Source organism: Rhinopithecus roxellana, chromosome 6 (assembly GCF_007565055.1).
Source record: "Rhinopithecus roxellana isolate Shanxi Qingling chromosome 6, ASM756505v1, whole genome shotgun sequence".
Classification (NCBI taxonomy): domain Eukaryota; kingdom Metazoa; phylum Chordata; class Mammalia; order Primates; family Cercopithecidae; genus Rhinopithecus; species Rhinopithecus roxellana.
Genome location: NC_044554.1, coordinates 93,486,596 through 93,508,499, shown reverse-complemented (window position 1 = coordinate 93,508,499; position 21,904 = coordinate 93,486,596). Strand labels below are relative to the sequence as shown.

General features: G+C 39.7%; 1 protein-coding gene across 3 annotated transcripts in view; it reads right to left on the bottom strand.

Moving 5' to 3' along the window:
* The window catches only part of SUGCT (succinyl-CoA:glutarate-CoA transferase), a 737,208-nt gene that overhangs the window by 557,729 nt on the left and 157,575 nt on the right, over nucleotides 1-21,904 (bottom strand). For all 3 annotated transcript variants that reach the window (XM_010364257.1, XM_010364259.1, XM_010364258.1), the window contains one exon: nucleotides 8,991-9,086. In XM_010364257.1, coding sequence (XP_010362559.1) covers nucleotides 8,991-9,086 — 96 coding nt within the window. The remainder of the gene's footprint in view (nucleotides 1-8,990; nucleotides 9,087-21,904) is intronic.

Genomic DNA, 21,904 nt, shown 5'->3' with positions numbered 1-21,904 from the left:
GGTTTAAGAAAAGAAAAAGAAAAAGATTCCCAATGTTACCTAATCTGCCATGATTTAACAGCACTTTGACATTTTTCTAAGGAATGATAGCAAAGTACTGCATATCTTCAAACTTGGAATTTACTGCCTGTCTGAGTCTCTGCTTCTGCCAAATTAAATATACAGTATAATGTCCCTACCAGAAATAACATAGCACAGCTTCCTGCTCTACTCCTTGGTTGAATAAGCCCAAACTGGAACAAGGAAGATGTTATTTTATTTAATCATATAAATAATTGTTTTCTTCAATCTCTTGAGTTAGAAGCTACTTCAGAAGAAAAGTTTAGAAGAAAGTACCATGTGAATTATTAGGCCATTTAATGGAAAATTCCCATTGAAAGGCTCATGAAAGAGCATAAAAAAAGAATTCTCATTAATGAACTACTCAGAAAGTCAACTACTCCTAGCTATTGCATACCACCTGAACTCCTGGGGTCTCCCATTGGTCTGTAAAGCACAGACTACATCATAGAATAGACAGTAGAGGGCTTCCATCCAGCAAACATCACCCAAAATTTTTTGGAAGAGTCCTGTATAGTAGCACATACAGAAATAGGATAGTATTTGAAAAAGACATTGCTTGGGAATCAAAGAAAGGTTGGTGGGCTTTTTAAGGTAAAAACTATGATCTGGCTGGGTGCGGTGGCTCATGTCTGTAATCCCAGCACTTTGGGAGGCCGAGGCAGGTGGATCACCTGAGGTCAGGAGTTCGAGACCAGCCTGGCCAACATGATGAAACCCCATCTCTATTAAAAATACAAAAATTGGCCGGGCGCGGTGGCTCAAGCCTGTAATCCCAGCACTTTGGGAGGCCGAGACGGGCGGATCACGAGGTCAGGAGATCGAGACCATCCTGGCTAACACTGTGAAACCCCGTCTCTACTAAAAAAATACAAAAAAACTAGCCGGGCGAGGTGGCGGGCGCCTGTAGTCCCAGCTACTCGGGAGGCTGAGGCAGGAGAATGGCGTAAACCCGGCAGGCGGAGCTTGCAGTGAGCTGAGATCTGGCCACTGCACTCTAGCCCGAGCGACAGAGCGAGACTCCGTCTCAAAAAAAAAAAAAAAAAAAAAATAACAAAAATTAGCCGGACGTGGTGGCGTACATCTGTAATCCCAGCTACTTGGGAGGCTGAGGCACAAGAATTGCTTGAACCTGGGAGATGGAGGCTGAAATGAGCTGAGATTGCATCACTGCATTCCAGCCTGGGCAACAGAGCAAGACTCTGTCTCAAAAAACAAAATATGTATATATTTTACACATATATATATAAAATCATCTGCTTATCCTATGAAGTATAATACAGGTGATAGACGACATAAAATGCAGATGCAATGCCCTTAGGCAAAATATGGAAAGGGACACTTTCTCTCTTGTGACAGGAAGGAATGCAGTGATCTATACATAGGTTCAAATGCAAGAGTTTGGGAGGTACAGTAGACAAAAGATAAGCTAGTTTTCTTCTGGTTGCATTACTTTTAAGTGGAATAAGAAACAAAGTCTTTAAGGATGAGGAGAGATGGAAAGATCTTAGAGAAGAGAAGATACGAGGTAGTCATCTTAGAGGGGGAGAAAATAAATTACCTAGGTGAAGGTGGCAGGATTTCTGGGTAAGCCTGAGAGGCCACTTGAGAGAGATGGCTATGGATTGGGAGGGAGATCATCAGCATAGTAGCATATTTTCTTCTGACCATATCCACCACTTGACTGCAGGCCACGAATAGATAAACTATTAAGTCTATCTGCACTGGGATTTTGCCAGTTGAGTGTAAAGGTAAAGGTGTAGTCATTGATAATAATAGTCTAAGACCGAAGCAATGGCTCACAGCTGTAATCTCAGCACTTTGGGAGGTCAAGGTGGGTGAATCACTTGAGTCCAGGAGTTCAAGACCAGCCTGGGCAAGATTATGAGACCCCGTCTCTAAAAAAAATTTAAAAATAGCTAGGCATGGTGGTGTGTACCTGTGGTCCCAGCTATTATTCGGGAGGCTGAGGTGGGAGGTTCACTTGAGTTTGAGGCTGCAGTGAGCTATGATCACACCACTACTCCAGCCTGGACAACAGAGAGAAACACTGTCTCTAAAAAAATAATGATAATAATACATTCTAGATCTGGAAACTGAGTGCCCCTACTAACAGCATCAACATCACCATGAAACAGAATCTGCATCTTGACAAGACATCCAAATGATTCACATGCACTTTAAACTTTGAGAAATACCAACTGAATGGGAGTGGGAGCCAAGTGAGAACAGAAAAGGATCATTATAAGAGAGGAGAGGTTAAAGAAAGGAGAGGGTGGACTGTTGCAAGGGTCCTCTATACGGATTTTACAGCCACCAAGACTGATGACAGGAGAAATGACTGGGTCGAAAGAAGAGAGATTAACAGAGCTATATGGGAAAATTGTCCAGGTGATAACAGATGGCCAAAAGGCTTGGAGTCCTGGTCATAATTGAGGCAAATGGGTATAAGGAGTGATGGGACTCATTCTGGTAGCACTCTATTTTATTTATTTTATTTTATTTTATTTTATTTTGAGACAGGGTCTCGCTCTGTCATTCAGACTAGAGTATAGTGGTGCAATCACAGCTCACTGTAGCCTCAACCTCCCAAGTCAGGTGGGAGGCTCAAGCAATCCTCCCACCTCAGCCTCCAGAGTAGCTGGAACCACAGACTTGTGCCATCACACCTGGTTTCTTCTTCTTTTTAATTTGAAAGACAGGGTCTCACTATGTTGCCCAGTCTGGTCTCAAACTCCTGAGTTCAAACAATCCTCATGCATAAGTAGTGCTGGGATTACAGGTGTGAGCCACCACGACTGGCTCTGGTAGTCTTTTTAAGGAAATGTTACAGTCCTATTCTCAAGACTGGCCTCTCACGCAATTCACCCTGTCATGAGGGCAACACTATAGCTGAAGGAGCTGTGGTTTTACCAGGAGCAGAATAAACTGTGAGCTCCTTCAATTCCTGCTGCAGAAGGAATGAGCTGGCGGACTGTGTTTCTCGTCAGAAACACAGTCTGGTGGGCTTCTATTAGATCCTCACATCAGCTTGCCCCTTGGGAAGGGATTCACTGTATATCAAAACTAAATCATTAAGCACTTAGTATAGTGGTAGCTACCCAAAGATCTGTGGGCACAAAGACTGTGCCTGCACTAGAGAGCATAAAAACTCATAGAAGACTACAGAAATTCATTGCTCTTGAAAAGGAGAAGAGAGAGACAAGGGACCTCTGAAGGCAGAAAGGAGAAGGGAGAGAGAGAGAGAGAGAGACAGAAGATGGTGAGATTCTTATGCTAGTCAGGACAGTGAAACTCCCTGGTAACAATCAAAGGATGTGGTTAGAAAGGTGAGGCCTCCTGTTGTAAGACTGGGTACATTTCATCTATAAAAAAATACTGCTCTTAAAATGTAAGAACAGATGGTGAGGACATGGAGAAAAGACAGTGCTTATACCCTGCTGGTGTGAATGTAAATTAGTACAACTTCTATGGAAAACAGTATAGAGATTTCTCAAAGAACTAAAAAATAGAACAACCATTCAATCCAGCAATCCCACTACTGGATACCTGCCCAAAAGGAAAAAAAATCATGATATCAAAAAGATACCTGCATTCATATGTTTATCGCAGCACTACTCACAATAACAAAATCATGGAATAAACCTAAGTGCCTGTCAACAATGGACTGGATAAAGAAAATGTGGTATATCTATACCATGGAATACTACTCAGACATAAAACAAGAGTAAAATCATATTGTCTGCAGCAACATGGATAGAATTGGAGGCCACGATCTTACGTGAAGTAACTCAGAAACAACAAGTCAGGCTGGGCGTGGTGGATCTCGCCTGGAATCCCAGCACTTTGGGAGGCTGAGGTGGGTGGATCACCTGAGGTCAGGCGTTCGACACCAGCCTGGCTAACATGGCAAAACCCCATTTCTATTAAAAATACAAAAATGATCCGGGCATGGTGGCACAGGTCTGTAGTCCCAGCTACTCGGCAGGCTGAGGCAGGATAATCACTTGAACTCAGTAGGCAGAGGTTGCAGTGAGCTGAGATAGCACCACTGCATTCCAGCCTGGGCAACAGAGCAAGACTCTGTCAAAAAAAATGGCTGGGCACGATGGCTCATGCCCATAATCCCAGCACTTTGGGAGGCCAAAGTGGGTGGATCACTTGAGGTTAGGAGTCCAAGACCAGCCTGGCCAACATGGTGAAACCCTGTCTCTACTAAAAATACAAAACAATTAGCCAGGCGTGGTAGTGTTTGCCTGTAATCCCAGCTACTCAGGAGGCCAAGGCGGGGAATCACTTGAACCAGGGAGGCAGAGGTTGCAGTGAGCCGAGATCGCACCACTGCACTCCAGCCTGGGCAACAGAGTGAGACTCCACCTCAAAAAAAAAAAAAAAAAGAAAGAAAGAAAAAAGAAACAGCAAGTGTAATACCACATGTTCTCACTTATAAGTGGCAGCTAAATAACATGTACCCATGGACATAGAGAGTGGAATAATAGACACTGGAGACTCGAAAACGTGGGAGGTGGGAGGGGAGTAAGAGAGGAGAAAGTACCTATTAGATATGGCATATACTATTTAGGTGATGACTGCACTAAAAGCCCAGGCTTCACCACTACATAATATTTCCATGTAACAAACCTGCACTTGTATGCTCTAAAATCTAATTTTAAAAGAAGTAAATAAAAACTCCATTTTTTTCCCACTATATTCAGTATTGCCTGTCCTTGTGAGTGTATTCGTGAATGGATCTTCTATGATATAGGAGACAGGTAGAGGTCAGTGTGGGTCATAAGCAAAGGAGGACATGCAAATGAAGGTTCCTAGAAGGTTGAAGAAATTTGGGCGAGAGTTTTAGATAGATGCAGGCGATGAAATGAAGAGAATTACCATGTTAGGCATGTATCTAAAGGACAGTGGCCCAACTGACAACTATGTTACATAATAAAATATATTCTTTTTGAAGACCAGCTATCTGCTTTCTCTGCACCTTCCTCTCCCATCTCTAAAAGCCTACTGTCTTTAAGTACAATTGTTTAAGGACTGGGAAACATACCTATACATTAAAAATACTACAGGCTCATGCCTGTAATCCCAGCACTTTGGGAGGCCGAGGCAGCCGTATCACTTGAGGTCAGGCATTGGAGACCATCCTGGCCAACATGGAGAAACCCCATCTCTACTAAAAATACAAAAACTAGCCGTGCCTGTTGGCTTATGCCTGTAATCCCAGCTACTCAGGAGACTGAGGCAGGAGAATGGCTTGAACCTGGGAGGCAGAGGTTGCAGTAAGCCAAGATCGCGCCACTACACTCCAGCCTGGGTGACAGAGCAAGACTCTGCCTCAAAAAAATAAATAAATAATTAAAAAATATTATGTAACTATTAATCCCTTAAGCTAAGTGCTTCTCTGTGGCAGGGTCCACTAGAAATGGGAACAAAAGAAGCAGTGAAATCTAAAACTTCATTTAAAAATCTGAAACCTGCCAGACACTGTGGTTTGTGTCTGTAGTCTCCGCTACTCGGGATCCCAGCTACTAGGAACACCTGAGCCCAGCAGGTTGAGGCTGCAGTAAGCTATGATCACACCACTGCACCCCAGCCTGGATGACAAAGTGAGAACCAGTCTCTTAAATAAATAAACAAATAACTGAATTATCGGAAAAGCATCCACCAATATGTTCAACAAGTAGCAAAATGATTATCTCAGCTCTGTCTACGTTTGTATAACTTACTTAATCTTTAAAAAGCTGGCAGCCGCCGGGCGCGGTGGCTCAAGCCTGTAATCCCAGCACTTTGGGAGGCCGAGACGGGCGGATCACGAGGTCAGGAGATCGTAGACCACCCTGGCTAACACGGTGAAACCCCGTCTCTACTAAAAATACAAAAAACTAGCCGGGCGAGGTGGCGGCGCCTGTAGTTCCAGCTACTCGGGAGGCTGAGGCAGGAGAATGGCGTGCGTGAACCCGGGAGGCGGAGCTTGCAGTGAGCTGAGATCTGGCCACTGCACTCCAGCCTGGGTGACAGAGCGAGACTCCGTCTCAAAAAAAAAAAAAAAAAAAAGCTGGCAGCCAAAGAACAGGGAAGAAAAGGGCATGAGTGGATAATCAATCTGAGAAGTTAAGAACTGTATGCTTATAAAATAACACACAAACAAGGATCACTACTTTTCTGAAATTTACATTCCATGCATTGGAGGTATATAATCTTTCAGATAGGGTTAAACAAGAATGGAAGAGAGTGAGCTAGGCACCTTAAGTAACTCCTGTGACCATCAGAGTTTTCCATTATAGAGAGGCAGCCCAAAAGTCAGACAACTCAACTTAGACGCAAAGCTGTAATTATTACAGAAAACTGAATTATAATTATCCTGGCATTCACCCACAAAAATATTCCCCCAATCTATTTTTAAAATTGAAAACAGACCGAGGTCTCTAAGCATATCTAGGACCCATCTTGGTATGCTAGTTTCATTTCAGCTAAATTTGCATTTATTCCTTAATCACAGTGCTGAACTAGTTCTTGGGAAGAGGAAACAAATTAATTCTGGGCTCTTGAGGAAATACCTTGGTAGATTTCTTATTTCTTACAGATAATAAAGCTTCAATCAACTAAAATCAAATAAGCATACTATCCATTTTACGTGAATGGCACAATTCAACAGGAAAGGTACATTTCTATCACTGAAGAACAGACAAACACAGACACAGATACACACACAAAGAGAGAAAAAAAAAATCCTGTGTCTTTTACTTTCCAAAATAAAAGCCAAGATTCTGAATTTCTTTTTACCACATAGTGAAATAATTGAGGGCATACCCAGGGTGCCAGAACTCTAGGTGCACATGCCCAGAAGGGACAGCTGAGGTCTATATAAAGCTTTTTAAAATGACACTCCATCTTTTAAATGAGCAAAAAATAAACTATAAACTTTATGCTTGAATGCAGTGAACACCTACCTATGTGATAGGATTTGGAATTACACTAGAGAACCTTTCAACTCAGGAATGCTTTCTTCACATATATCACAGGCTGAAGGCCAGGCCAGGCATGGTGGCTCATGCCTGTAATCCCAGAACTTTGGGAGGACGAAGCAGGTGGATCACTTGAGGTCAGGAGTTCAAGGCCAGCCTAGCCAACATGGTGAAATCCTGTCTCTACTAAAAATACAAAAATCAGCCAGGCGTGGTGGCACACGTCGGTAGTCTCAGCTACTCAGGAGGCTGAGAGAGAAGAATCACTTGAACCTGGGAGGTGGAGGTTGCAGTGAGCTGAGATCGTGCCACTGCACTCCCACCTAGGCAACAGAGGAACATTCCATCTCTAAATAAATAAATAAATAAAAGACTGAAGGCCAGATTTCCATTATTTGAGATGATTTCACATAGATTCTAACATTGTTCTCTGTTAAAATACCCTTGAGAAAGACCTCCATTATCAATGATGAGTATAAATTTAGCTGATCAAACCCGTGACCTAGAAGCAAGTTTGATGGAAACCCTTGATAGGGGTAGAGTTCACGAAGGGAACTGAAATCACCTTTTCTTGTCAAAGGTAGCAGTATCTGAAAGAATATTCAACAAGGAGGCAGGGGACCACAGTTGGAGTCCATCTGCCCAATCTAGGTATCAGATTTCTTATCTGAAAAACACAAAGACTAAATCTGGTGATCTCTAACCAATTCAAAAATGTAATAACTTCTGTGAAATGAAGCAAGTCTGGTTAGAAGTATAGGGTCAGTCACAAAGGGCTAGGAAGTGGAGAAGCAAAATGTCATTAATGGTGGTCATAAAACCAATGGTGGAGACAAAGGGGAAGAAGTGGAGAAAACACCGCCACAATTGTAATTACACCTAAACATCAACTCAATGTGTTGAAAAGCAATTCTACAGTGAAATCATAGTAATGCCTCAAGTAAGGGGCCATGAATATAAACAGAGAGGGAATCATCCTAGGTTCATATTGGGTCAGTGCTTTCCTCAAATTCTGATTTTAAAAAATTGAAAGGAAACTAGTTTTGCCTAAGGAAATAAAGTCTTAAAGCTAAAAGGATGATTAGCAAGGTTGATTAATTTCCTGGCAAATGAAAAATGCTGACGTTTTTGTTTTCTCCCAAGAGCACTAGCATTGAAATGACTCCAGTAAAATTCACTCATTCACTCCACAGATATGTATACAGTACCTAACACGTGCTTCCATTGATTGTGAGAAGACATACAATGAAGAAGAGTCACCTCTACTCTTAAGAGCTTGCAATAGAGTACAGAAGATATGCAGATACATTAATAAATAGAACAACATATGGTGCAACTGGACCAAGCAAAGGTTAGGGATTGGAAGGAGAGCCAGGTTTTGTTTTAAATTTTATTTTTGAAAGACCACAGTTACTTCACATATTCATTTACACTAGCCAAAGTCAAGAATTCCTAAGGACAAGTTTAGACACTTAATAAAGAACAGCAGCTCCTGAGCCATCTGCTTTGTTCCAAAAATGAAGAACCATCACACGCAAATTTTCATTTTACTTCAATCCTGAGAGAATATTATTGTCAGATGGGGTAGGTAACATTTGTTTTATAACTGACATGGTTAACAAATCATGCTTTATAAAATGGCTACAGTCAGTGCCTCTTTTAGGTGGGGAAAAAAAAAAACCATCATCTGAGCCCAAAAGTCACTTATTTTCAATGAGTTCCTTTGATCTGTTCAGGGGTCCTGTTACTAATCTCTTTTTGATGAAGAAATATGCAAAACAGAAGTTAATGTGAACGACAGAACCTTGTTATAGCCAGACACAGATACATTACAAAAAAAAAAAAAAAAAAAAAAAAACCTGAAGGATTTGTGTATAGAAAGAAATCATTTTCCAAAAACACATCATATAAAACTACAAATTACAATAGCCCAACCCTAGACTGCTGAAGTCTTACCTGGTAAGGAACAATACTGCCATGAGCTGTACCCCAACGTTTTGCTTCCTTTTGAACAATAAGATAATTTGCAGCTATCTGGGACAAACACGCCACCTACCAGGAAAAAAAAAGTAAATAAATAAAATAGAACAGCTAGTTTATCTATACTCAAAAAGGGAATGTTGTATTATGAAAGTAATTTCACTTCATCTCATTGTAGAAGAAAAAAATAACTGTCCATCAATTTAGAAAATATACAGGCATTTGTACTTTTATCACACAAATGAAGATCGTTATTAAATTATTGCATGAGACTAAATAACAGTCAATTGAGAAATATAAACACATAAACGTTCAACCCGTAAAAAGATTATCTAAAAGCAGAGGTTGACCAAGCAGATGAAACCGTGGTCCAGCCTTTATCACCAAACCCACAGCAATATACATCAGCAACTCATACATTTTTTTCCCCTCTTCATGTGTCTCCTTTTATTTTGCACCAAGATAACACAAAAAGAACCTGTGTCATCACTGAGTAGATGAACCAAAGCCAGGAGCCACATTCCTCTACATTTCTGATGACATAAAAAAGCAGTAATAATAAACTTCCATTATATTTAAGTCAGTTTAGCCAGGTTTTCTGTTACTTTCTGCCCAAAGCATTCTGACACAAAAGATCAAGATTATTTGACTTTTTAAAATTAATTAGTGGATCATCCTCATTTAAAGAAACATGACTATACCTCTCCCAATCTGTTCCTAGTCCCATGTGCTCATTGTCACACTCAATTCAGTTTTTGAGAACTGCAGATCTATTAAATGAGTCATCAAAAATCTTACAGTCAATTTCTGACTACTGTAGTACTTCATGGACAGATCTTGACAAATCTACAATAGTTCAACTCAATATGACGATAATATGAGGATAATGAATTGATTCCTGGTGATCTGCCACAAGGATCTTATGTTCCAATGAATACGTATGGCTCCACCGCCACAGAACTATGGAAAGGAGGTGATCAAACGATTTTCCATGGATTCCAGAAAAGAATAAAAAGTGGTTCTGGCCACATGACATCATCATGATGCATCAGCTTGCTTTTCTCTTTCTAGATCGTCAGATGCGACTGGAAAACCTACCAAGCCAGTCATTAAAATATACCCCAAATTGAGATTGGCTCCTGGAACAACTCAAGGCATGATTTTTCAGGCCTTTTCTTGCCCCTTACCTAGCACAGCAGCTGTGCTTCCTACAAGATATATCAATAGGACTCAGCCTGGATGAATCTCCTTACTGCTGCAGCCATTCTCCTTTACTTTATTCTTGGGACTTAAACTCACTTTTATGTTCATTTGCTGCTCTGTCAAAATTGGAACTGCCTTGTGGCAGCTGGTTTGGCTGTACAGCCCAGGTGGCAAAACTAATAAACTTTGAGTCATCCACTTCTGGACTTCCATCTGGTCTTGGGCATTTGAACCATGGAGCATTCCAGGGCTGCCTGGGGCCACCTAGTGCTAATCACCATTTCACAGATCACTTCTGTGTCTTTCAAAATGGAAAATCAAATCAACATTTTGTAGCAAAAATGCCCGGGATAGGAAGTCCAGACATGGACAGTTGAAACCTGGATGGTTTCTCTCTGTTGACCTCTAGATAGTTCCATGACTGTGGGTATATAATTTACGTATTTGATCTTCTGATACATGCTCTATAAACTCTTGGGCATTTCAGCTAAACCAAAGGTTTTCAAATTTTTTTAAAAGCAGAACTCTTGTATTCAACTAAATAATACATGAAATCCTAATATATAAATATGTAAGCAGATAGTATTTCAAGTGCTCTGGATGAAGCAGAAGCAGTCCTGCACCACCACCCAGGCAGCATGAACACAAAACACAATTTGCAAAATAGTAAGTAATCTTCAATGTGCTTACAATGCAAATTTGGTGTACACTTTGGGCTCTATTATTCCTCTTAACAATCTGGCAGATAAAAAGACACGAGGGGCCGGGAGCAGTGGCTCACACCTGTAATCCCAGCACTTTGGGAGGCCGAGGCAGGTGGATCACCTGAGATTGGGAGTTCGAGACCAGCCTGACCAACATGGAGAAACACCATCTCTACTAAAAATACAAAATTAGCCAGGCATGGTGGCACATGCCTGTAATCCCAGCTACTTGGGAGGCTGAGGCAGGAGAATTGCTTGAACCCAGGAGGCAGAGGTTGCAGTGAGCTGAGATCATGCCATTGCACTCCAGCCTGGGCAACAAAACCAAAATTCTGTCTTAAAAAAAAAAAAAAAAAGACACAAGGGATGCAATAGCAGTTATTTTCCCATGACACCCCTCACTGAAATTGGAGACATTTTCTGAATTTTGAGGTCTCTTTTCAGATCTAGCTATGTTATTTTTCTTTTTATTTATTTTTTCTTTCAAATAAATCATGGCGAATGTCACTCTCTAAGGGGCTCTGTTGCTACTAAAGGCCAAGAATTTAAATTAGTAAAGGTTATTCTGTACAAGTAGTCAATCACAAAAGGCTTGTTATTTCTACTTCTCTAATTTCAAAGTCAATAGATCAACATCATCGAGGGCTGCACGAGGTGGTGAGGTGGCTGGATGATCACGGGCCAACTTATAAATCCTAAATTGATCTAAGATAGTTGCCAGGAATAGGGAAGGACCAGATTCCTAGCTGGATATCAGCTTGGCTACCCCATTCCTTACCCACTATCTTATTCTTTCTTTTCAATTTTTGACTTCTGTGTTTCTGACCCTGCCCCATTTAGAATGAGTTTGAATGAAGAATCAAAACCCATCTCTCAAACTGTTTGCAAGTAGAATACTATATACATTTCCTCCTCCATACAGTGGTAGTTAATGAAAACAAAAAGCATTTCAGAATTAGCAAGCTCACATTGGGCAGAAGGATTAAATAAAATTTTAAGCCAATTGCCATGAAAAAACAAAGTGTGGGCCAGGCATGGTGGCTCATGCCTGTAATCTTAGCACTTTGGGAGGCTGAGGCAGGTGGATCGCTTGAGCCCAGGAGTTCGAGACCTGCCTGGGCAACATAGCAAAACCCTGTCTCTACTAAAAATACAAAACAAACAAACAAAAAAAAGGTGGGAGGATCACCTGAGCCTAGGGAGGTCAAGGCTGCAGTGAGCGGTGATCACACCACTGCACTCCAGCCTCAGCAACAGAGTCTAAAAAAAAAACAAAAACAAAAAACAAACAAACAAAAAAAACAAAATGTGATTTGTCAGTAACAACTCAAAGGCAAAGTTGGGGAAAAAAGAATTCTGTATTTTAAGAAAGAGAGCAACATGGCTAAACTTAGCAACTCAGTGTTTAAAGGGGGTATTACCAATCTGAAAGTAATCTACTATTTACAGGGATGTATTTTAAGGCAGGAGAAGGGAGAGAAAGTCAATAGCTATGATGTGATTATGTATGAAAAAATCAGAGGTTTCTTGGGCAATTAATGACAAATTTTGCACAAATTAAAAGAATGCACGATGTGACTTTTTGGTTAATAACTATATACTGTATACCCATTCTAAATACTGCATTAGATCATTACTTTCATTCCCTAAACTTAGGCTTATTATTTCATCAAGTGGACGCTATGTAATTTACTCAGAATGTTGCCTTTTTATGGTTTCATCTAAACAAAAAAGTCAACTTTGGTTTAATAATAATCATTCTGACAGCAAACTATTATTTTAGATAACAGAGTGGGTCCTGATATTCTTTGTTTCTAACCAGAAAACCAATGGGGTGGTCAAAATGGATCTCAAAGAGCACAGCCCCCAAAAGGCTTGAGGAAGAATATGCCCAATTATTTCCCAAAGCAGTCCCATGGTGTCTGTCACCACATGCTTCACTTCCACCGAATGAGGATCAAGCTGCAATAATACAATCTTTCAAATTCAAAAGGACAACCAAGTGTGACAGGTAAAATGAGAAAAACAAGACTAGAACCATGGTCCATTGCATCAAAATGGGTCATTTCCCCCTGCTTCCCTTGTGTGTCTTCTGGCCTACAGCTAAGTTGAACTCAACACCAACCATGCAATCATCCACCTGCCCACATTTCCACCTATTCCTCAAAGTCCATTTTAACATCATCTTTTCCATTAAGCCCCAATCCCAGCCAGCAAGCAAGAGATTATATTCCCTGACCCTGAATGAATACAACACTTAATTTATCTGATTTCTGCTGCACTTTCACAGTCTTCCTTGCACTACAACTAGAATTATAAGATGTCAAAACCAGAAGGAGTTAGGTCACTACTTCCTTAACCTACTCACGCATCCCAACCACCTATGGGATTCCTAGAACCCACCCCATACCAAATGAATCAGGTTTTTCAGGGATGGAAACCTGGAAAAAACTAATTTCACTAGTATAGTATTAACGGCACACCACAGTTGAGAATCAAAGCCTTACAAGAGTCTAGTCAAATTCCTTAATATCCAAATGGACACATAAAGGAACATAGAAAAAAAAATAACTTGGCCAGGTGCAGTGGCTCATGCCTGTAATCCCAGCACTTTGGGAGGCCGAGGCAGGTGGATCACCTGAGGTCAGGAGTTCAAGACCAACCTAACCAACATGGAGAAACTCTGTCTCTACTAAAAATATAAAAAATTAGCCGGGCGTGGTGGGGCATGCCTGTAATCCCAGGTACTCGGGAGGCTGAGGCAGGAGAATCGCTTGAACCCAAGAGGCAGAGGTTGCAGTGAGCCAAGATCAATCATGCTATTGCACTCCAGTCTGGGCAACAAGACCGAAACTCTGTCTCAAAAAAAAAAAAAACTTACGTGAGGACATACAGGTGGTTAGTAACAGAACTTTACTCCAACAACATTGCCTTCCTCCATGCTACAATATTATTTATATATTCTCCTATCCCTCCTTTTAAATTAGGAGCTATTTCAAGGTAAGACTTATTTATTTTAAACCTTTTGTATCTTTCCATAGCACTTAACAAAGATCCTGAACACTATTTTTAACAAATGAATGAAAATGGTAATTACTACTTGTTTAATTATTCAGCAACTCCTGAGTGTTGCTATGTGTAAGGCTTTATGCTAGGTACTGAGTATACATAAGGAAATGAAAAAGATATAGTCTTGCCTTCTTTGAAATAGTGGAGAAAATAACTAAACAAAGAATTATAGGACCTGCCATGGGGAAAGAGGATGGAAGACAAAACTGGAAAACAAAGAGTAACACGTGTGAAAGCTCAAAGGCAGGAAAGGGGTTGGCATACGGAAAGAACAAAACTGAAAGAAGACCAATATAACCAAACCATGCTGAGAAAGAGACTGAAATGAAATGAAAGAGAAAGGCAGACAGAGGCCAGTCGTTGTAGATGTGGAACCATCTACAATGTACAAGGAACCATCTACATCTGTACAAAGGAACCATTCTTTGCACATCTTGCACAATGATCATTTCAGAACAATCACAAATTGTATCGTCCTTCTTCTATTTAAAACCCATAGGGATCCCCTCACATTTGTAATTATATTCAAAGAGTGAACTAAAAAGAGGCAAGAGAGAAAGGGGATTGTTAGGGATATTATAAAGGTCCAGGCATAATTTGATGATAGATAGCTCAGACAAGATTGGTAGCAGTGGACATGGGAAATTCTGGGTTTAAGATATATTTTAAGAGCAGAACAGGCAGAGCATGTGAAAGACTGCATAGGCAGAGGATGCAGATAGAATGGTGACAGAGAGGAGAAACCAAACTTAACTGCCATAGTCCTGCTGAATATCTGGGTAAACTATGACAGCATTAACAGAAAAAGGGAAATCAGAGAGAGAAGTAATTGAAGGGGAAAGAAAATAAAAGCCCATCTCTGAATGTGTTGAATTTGAGATGCCTGTGATATAATCAATTAGGCAGGACTCATTAGCATATAGAAAGTATTTAAAGTTCTAACCTAAGGGGAAACAGAGATAAAATAAGAGAAGAAATCAGAAATAATATCAAACAAGAGATGATAAAGTTTCCACGCAAAAACAGTCCTTCCTCTATCACCAAAGGGATGATCAAAGATGTAGGTACAAACTACTAGAACCAATTTAAATGCCCAAGAATGGGTGTTTTAAATAAGCTATGTCATCTGTATATAACAATAGAAGATGAATAGGCACTTAAATGACACAACAAAACAATATAGCATCATGTGAAAAAATATTCATAACATTTTGTTTGAATTTTATCTGAAACAAACTTTTTAGTTCAGAACAGTGTTCAATTTATAGAAAAACTGAGAATTCCCATCTATTCCATATCCAGTATCAGTATCCCTGTTATTACCATCCTACATTACTGGAGTGCCTTCTTAACAATTACAGAGCCAATGTTGACACTTATTGTTAACTAAAACCCATACATTCGGATTTCCTGACTTTTCACTTCATATACTTTTCCTATTCCAAGATCCTACCCAGGATACCATATTGTATTTAGTCATTCTGTCTCCATACTTAGTCATCCTGGCTTCTCTTCGCTGTGACAGTTCCTCATACATTCCTTATTTTTTATGCACTGAAAGTTTTGATGAAACTGATCAGGTATTTTGTAGAATTTTTCTCGACTGGGATTTTTGTGATGTTTTACTCATAATTAGACTGGAGTTACGAGGTTTTAAAAGAAAGACCATAAAAGAAAAGCACCATTTTCAACATATCATATCAAAGATATACAGTGTCAACAATCAATCTTGATCACCTGGCTGAGGTAGTGTTTATCAGTTTTCTCTGCTGTAAGATTACTCTTTTTTCCTCCCCCTTTCCATACTGTACTCTTTGGAAGAATGTCACTACATTCAGTCTGTACTTAAGGGATAGAAAGTGATGGTCCTGCTTCTGGAGGGTGGAGTATCTACATAATTATTTAGAATTTGGCACACATTTGTCTCCCTTTATTTATTTATTCAATCATTTATTTAAATCAGCATGGTAATGTTGTTTTTTTTAAAAAATACTTTTTTGGTTATAATTCAATACCACTTTTTTGTTTTTGATCAAATGATTCCGGTTTTGGCCATTGGGACCTCTCTCCATGGGTACCTGTGTCCCTTTCACATACCACACGTCGTTGTGGGGGCTTTGTTTTTAGCACTCCCTTACTTTGTGACAATATAAGATACTCTGGGCTCACCTTCCTATTTCCTTTCCCAGTCTTACAGGAAAGCATAAAGAGAATAGGAGTTTTAGGGTAAAGAGCAAATATTTATTTCAGTGTCAATCAGCACCTTATTCATTCCATACTTTATTGAAAAAACTCTGACATAAGCCAGGTGTAGTGGCTCATGCCTGTAATCCCAGCACTTTGGGAGGCTAAGGCAGGTGGATCACTTGAGGTCAGGAGTTCAAGAACAGCCTGGCCGACATGATGAAACCCCATCTCTACCAAAATTACAAAAATTAGCTGGGTGTGGTGGTGGGTGCCTACAATCCCAGCTACATGGGAGGCTGAGGTAGGAGAATCACTTGAGGCGGAGGTTGCAGTGAGCCGAGATAGAGCCATTGCACTACAGTCTGAGCAACAGAGTGAGACTCCGTCTCAAAAAAACAAAAAAACAAAAAAAAAAAAAACAACAAAAAACCACTGATATCACACCTACTATGTGCCAGGAATTGCTCTAGATACTGGGATACAGCAGAGAAGGAGAAAGACATAGTCCTACTCTCATGAAGCTTACATTCTAGGGTAAGCTACATTCAGACATAAACATACAGAAAAATACCAAGAAATGATTCATGCTATGAAAAAAATGCAACAGAATCACAGAGAGTGCTCTTTTAAACTAACGGGTTTAGTAGAGGCCTCTTTGAAGATGTTATATTTAATTTAAGGCCTGGAGAAGGCATGCTAAAATCTAGGAGAAATTTTTCTTTTGGTTTGAGACAGAGTCTCACTCCATTGGCCAGGCTGGAGTACAGTGGCACAATCTCAGCTCATTGACCCCCACCTACAAAGTTCAAGCAATTCTTCTGACTCAACCTCCCAAGTAGCTGGGATTACAGGTGCACAACACCATTCCCAGCTAATTTTTGCATTTTTAGTAGTCACAGTTTCACCAGGTTGGCCAGGCTGGTCTCAAACTCCTGACCTCAAATGATCTGCCTGCTTGGGCCTCCCCAATGCTGGCATTACATGCATGAGCCACTGTGCCTGGCCTAGAAAAAATCTTTCTAGGCAGTGAGATCAACCAGTTAGAAGACTTTAATATGCTAAAAAGCTTACATACAGTGAAGAACAGAAAGAGGGCCATTGGAGTTGGAACTCACTAAGTAAAAGAGACAGTAGTACAAGAAGGGGTCAGGAAAGTATACAAGGGCCATATCATATGGGTCCTTGCAGGCCTGGGTAAGGATCTCAGATATTATTCCAAGTGTAATAGGAAGGCATTGATTTCTATAATTAAATCACCTGGTCATTATGGCATATGAACAGGCAATGAATGAAAGCAAATTAAGTCACATTACAACTCCCATTTTGTAAGAAAAACTAAAGACCAAGGAGATTAAATATGCTGTCTAGGTCTCACAGTTGACAACGGAAAAATCCTGACCCAAATCCAGGTCACTGTACTCTGTACACCATCCCTAAGCCACTACCTCCTCTCTGTTCAGCCATTCTGCTCCCTGCCCCTTTCACCCAGGTAGTGAGCAGCTTCAACTTTGTATCTTTGGTTGTATCCTTGGCTTCACATTTTATATTCCAGGCAAGTCCCCCTACATCAATGGAATGGACTGGAAGTCCTCTACTGTCCCCTGTACTTACTTAGAAAACACACTGTTAACTAAACCAATAAATTCTCACATCCTTCTGCTCAACCTCACTCATTTACTAACTATAAAATGTCTTACGGGGAAAAAATTGCTAAAAGAGAAATGAAGGGGCTAGCATTCACAGAAAACATAACTTTCAAGAAGAAAAACTGGACCTCTCCTCAGGAAGAGATTTCGAGTTTCTGGCATCTCTCTTTTTAACCTAATACTGTTACTTTACATGTCAAACTCCCTTTGCAATTCAACTTGCTTCACTTAGTTCCTCACACCTTAAGGTGAACAAATTTTTTCAGAATAACTAGGGTCGAGGAGGAAAAAAGACCCCAGAGTACACAAGGTATATTGGCCATGCCATGTTAAAAGGAGAATCAATATTCTACCCATCGGCGCCACATTTACCATTGTTTCTAGTATTGATGACTGATCAGAGCTAACACTTACTGCACACTGTTCTAAGCATTTTATATGAATTATCTCATTTAATCCTCATAACTTTATGGGAGAGGTACTATGATGACCCCATTTTAGAGATGAGAAAACTGAAGCACTGAGTAGTCTGAGAATCTGCCCAATGTTATATGCCTAGTAAGTGGACAAGCCAGGATCTGAACTCACCTAGCCTAGTTTCCGGCATTCTATACTAAATTAGATACAGAATCAGACTTCTCAAAATTTCTGAGTGGCCCTGATCCTGGAAAAGTTTAGTTGGAATTTACTACTTGGTAAAGAAAAAATAGTGATTGAGCATCCTTTCCAATTAGGTGAACCTCTACAGATAAATGTGACCTTAATTATTACATAATACATAATGCAGTACTTATTCAAAGTTTTCTGCTTTGCTGCAAATATGGTTTGGCTTCTACTGCAATGTAATTAGAAATAAACTTCAACCCATAAATATTTTACCTGTAAACACTGAAAACCAGTAGAGTTGTTACATAATTTGAAAATCTCTACTTTTATTTACTTACCAAAGAAAACACACATAATGGAATTACTCTCTTCATAGTCATTTTTTAACTTAATGAAAGGAACATAACTATTACCCATTCCTCTGAATTGTCATTAACAACAATCAAATCATATTGATATGTATATTATTTACGAACTCAAAAGAAAAACAGATCCACATTATACTGAGAATAATTTTCCCAATCCATATGAATCAAAATCAGACATATGAGGAAACTGGGTATCAAATGCCAGAGGTAAGACTAGACAGCAAAGAGAGACAGAATTTCAAAAGCGTGTTGAGAATAATACATCAAACATATTTCTTACCATGAACCACTGACCCAGTCAATCACATGACTCAAAGAGCGGTTATGAACAACTAAACAAAATGTGATGAGTAAGTGGAAATGTAGTAAAACAACATTTAATGACAGGGTGTGCTTATTTATTCCTGTGATAGCAAGTCTTCAGTTTCAAGTGTCTTCTGCAAATACTCTTTTACATTTTAGATAACAGATACAAAATATAATATATAAATATATTATATAAATATAAAATATTACATTATTCTACATTTCTAGTTTTGAAAGTTCTAAAAATGACATGAAACTTACTTGTGTTTATTACTTTCTTCATGCATTTAACAGATATTTAATAAATCATTATTATATGCAAGGCAATCTGTTAAGTGTAGTGGGAGATCCCAAAATCAATAAAACAATTTCATCTCTCAGAAAGGTTAATTTGCTATTTATAATTCAGAATAGAAATGATCAATGCTACAAGAGACGTTTTTAAAAAATAAGAAGGGATAAAAAATGGCATTCAAGCTAACATTTTTTGATAAAGAGAATTTAGTCAGGCAAAAACAAGGGAAAGGGCCTTCCCAGTAAGAAAATATCGTGGTCACAGTCACATGTTTGGAAAAGTATTGAGAATAAAAACTGAGACAAGTCATTAAATTTAATGACCAGGAGATCATAGATGATTCTTAAAATGCAGTGTCAACAAAGCAGCAAGGACAAAATCCAGATTAACGGGGACAAAGGAATGAATGAAAACAATGTGAGGGCCACAGGGGTATCTCAGAGGCTCGTGTAAAAAGGAGAGGAGAGATACTGGACCATAGCTTAAGTTGGTGAGCAGAAAGAATAAAGGTTTTATTTTTGAGGATGTAAAAATATAAAATAAAATAACTGACCAGGCACAGTGGCTCATGCCTATAATCCCATCATTTTGGGAGGCCAAGGCAGGAGGACTGTTTGAGCTCAGGAGTTCAAGATCAGTCTGGGCAATATAGTAAGACCTCTTCTCGGCTAAGAAGAAAAAAAAAAAAATTAACTGGGCTTGGTGGTGTGCACCTGGAGAACCAGCTACTTAGGAGACTGAGAAGGGAGGACTGTTTGAGGCCAGAATATTGAGGCTGCAAAGAACTATGATCATGCCACTGCACTCCAGCCTAGGACACAGAGCAAGACTCTGTCTCAAAAAAATAAAAATAAAAAAATAACTGGAGTTCATCTATATATACAAGAGAAAAGAATAATTGAAGATGTGGAGTTCTAAGCACGATGGAGACAATGAGAAAAAAAGTAGAAGAGGAGGGTTTATGGTTTGAAATGTCATCTCTCAGTCAACTCTTCCTCATTCACTCAGATGGGTCATTTTGTCTTCTGAATCTCTGTCTGCTAGAATGCAAGCTTCAGGAAGCAAAGGATTTGTTTCCTGCCCTCTCTCCACAACAGGAACACTCCCAAAACACACTGTAGGCAATCAGTAACTATTAGTTAAACTCAAAAATAAATGAATGAATAACATCCCTTTCCTCTAATTTGAAGAATTTAAAGAAGAAATGCTTCAAGAGAAAAGGAGGAAAGTTAGGTACACTTTCCACAGAAAGCTACAATAGTAGAAAAGCATCTCCATAGAATGAGAAGGTCAGGCTGAAATTTGCCTCGTTTAGTGGCTCTGGCCATTGAAGTGACACAGCCCAAGTCCACTTGTTCCTTCCCCACATACCAGATGGATAAACATAGAGGCTGGGTTAGGAAACAATGTCAGGCACTGAGGCCCCATATTCAGGGTGAAGAAAGGAGGAAAGGTGGCTTAGGGAACAATGAGGGAATCTTCAAGGAGCAAGACCCTGTGGGGCAAAAATTGAGTGCATGGTGATGCTAAAGACCCATGGATGGGTAGAGAAAAGAAATAGCAAACCTTCCCTGAAGTCAGAATTGGCTTGGGGTTTTAATCATAATTATAAAGGGATGCTGGATTTTGTCAAATGCTTTTTCTGTGTCTATTGAGGCAATCATGTGATTTTTGTTTTTAATTCTGTTTATGTGGTGTACTACTCAGCCATAAAAAGGAATGAAATAATGGTATTAACAGCAACCTGGATGATGATGATGATGATGATGATGATGATTTTAAGTGAAGTAACTCAGGAATGGAAAACCAAATATCCTATGTTTTCACTCATATGTGGGAGTTAAGCTATGAGGATGCAAAGACGTAAGAATGATACGTCGGGCTTCAGGGACTCGCAGGAAAGGATGGGGGGTGGTGAGGGATAAAATATTACATGTTGGTACAGTGTACACTGCTCAGGTGATGGGTGCACCAAAATCTCAGAAATCACTACTGAAGAACTTATTCATATAACCAAACACATCTGTTCCCCCAAAACCTATTGAAATAAAAAAATAAAAAATTTAAATATGAAAAATTTAAATTTAAAAAAAGAATTGGCCTAGGAATAGGGAGTGGGGTGAGTTTGTTGTAACTGGGGTGACCAATGGGTTCCATGAGATAGCACTAAGCACGTCAAAAGCAAACAAGTTGAATAAAGGCTACTTCCCTCTAACTTCTATAGATTTATTTCATTGTTTCATGCAGCCCAAGTGGCTGTTTCTTCCACAGGAGTGATTCATTCTGGGAAGGGCTTCACATGCTTTGTTTGGTTATTCTAGTACCTTCTCCAATTCTCTATTTGTCACATTTTCCTCTAGTTCTGACTACCATTGCCTTTATGTCCTGGTGCTCTTTTGTTACTATTTCTTCAACATCATTCTTTTTTTTTTTTTTTTTTTTTTTGAGTCTCACTCCATTGCACAGGCTGGAGTGCAATGGCACAATCTCAATTTACTGCAACCTC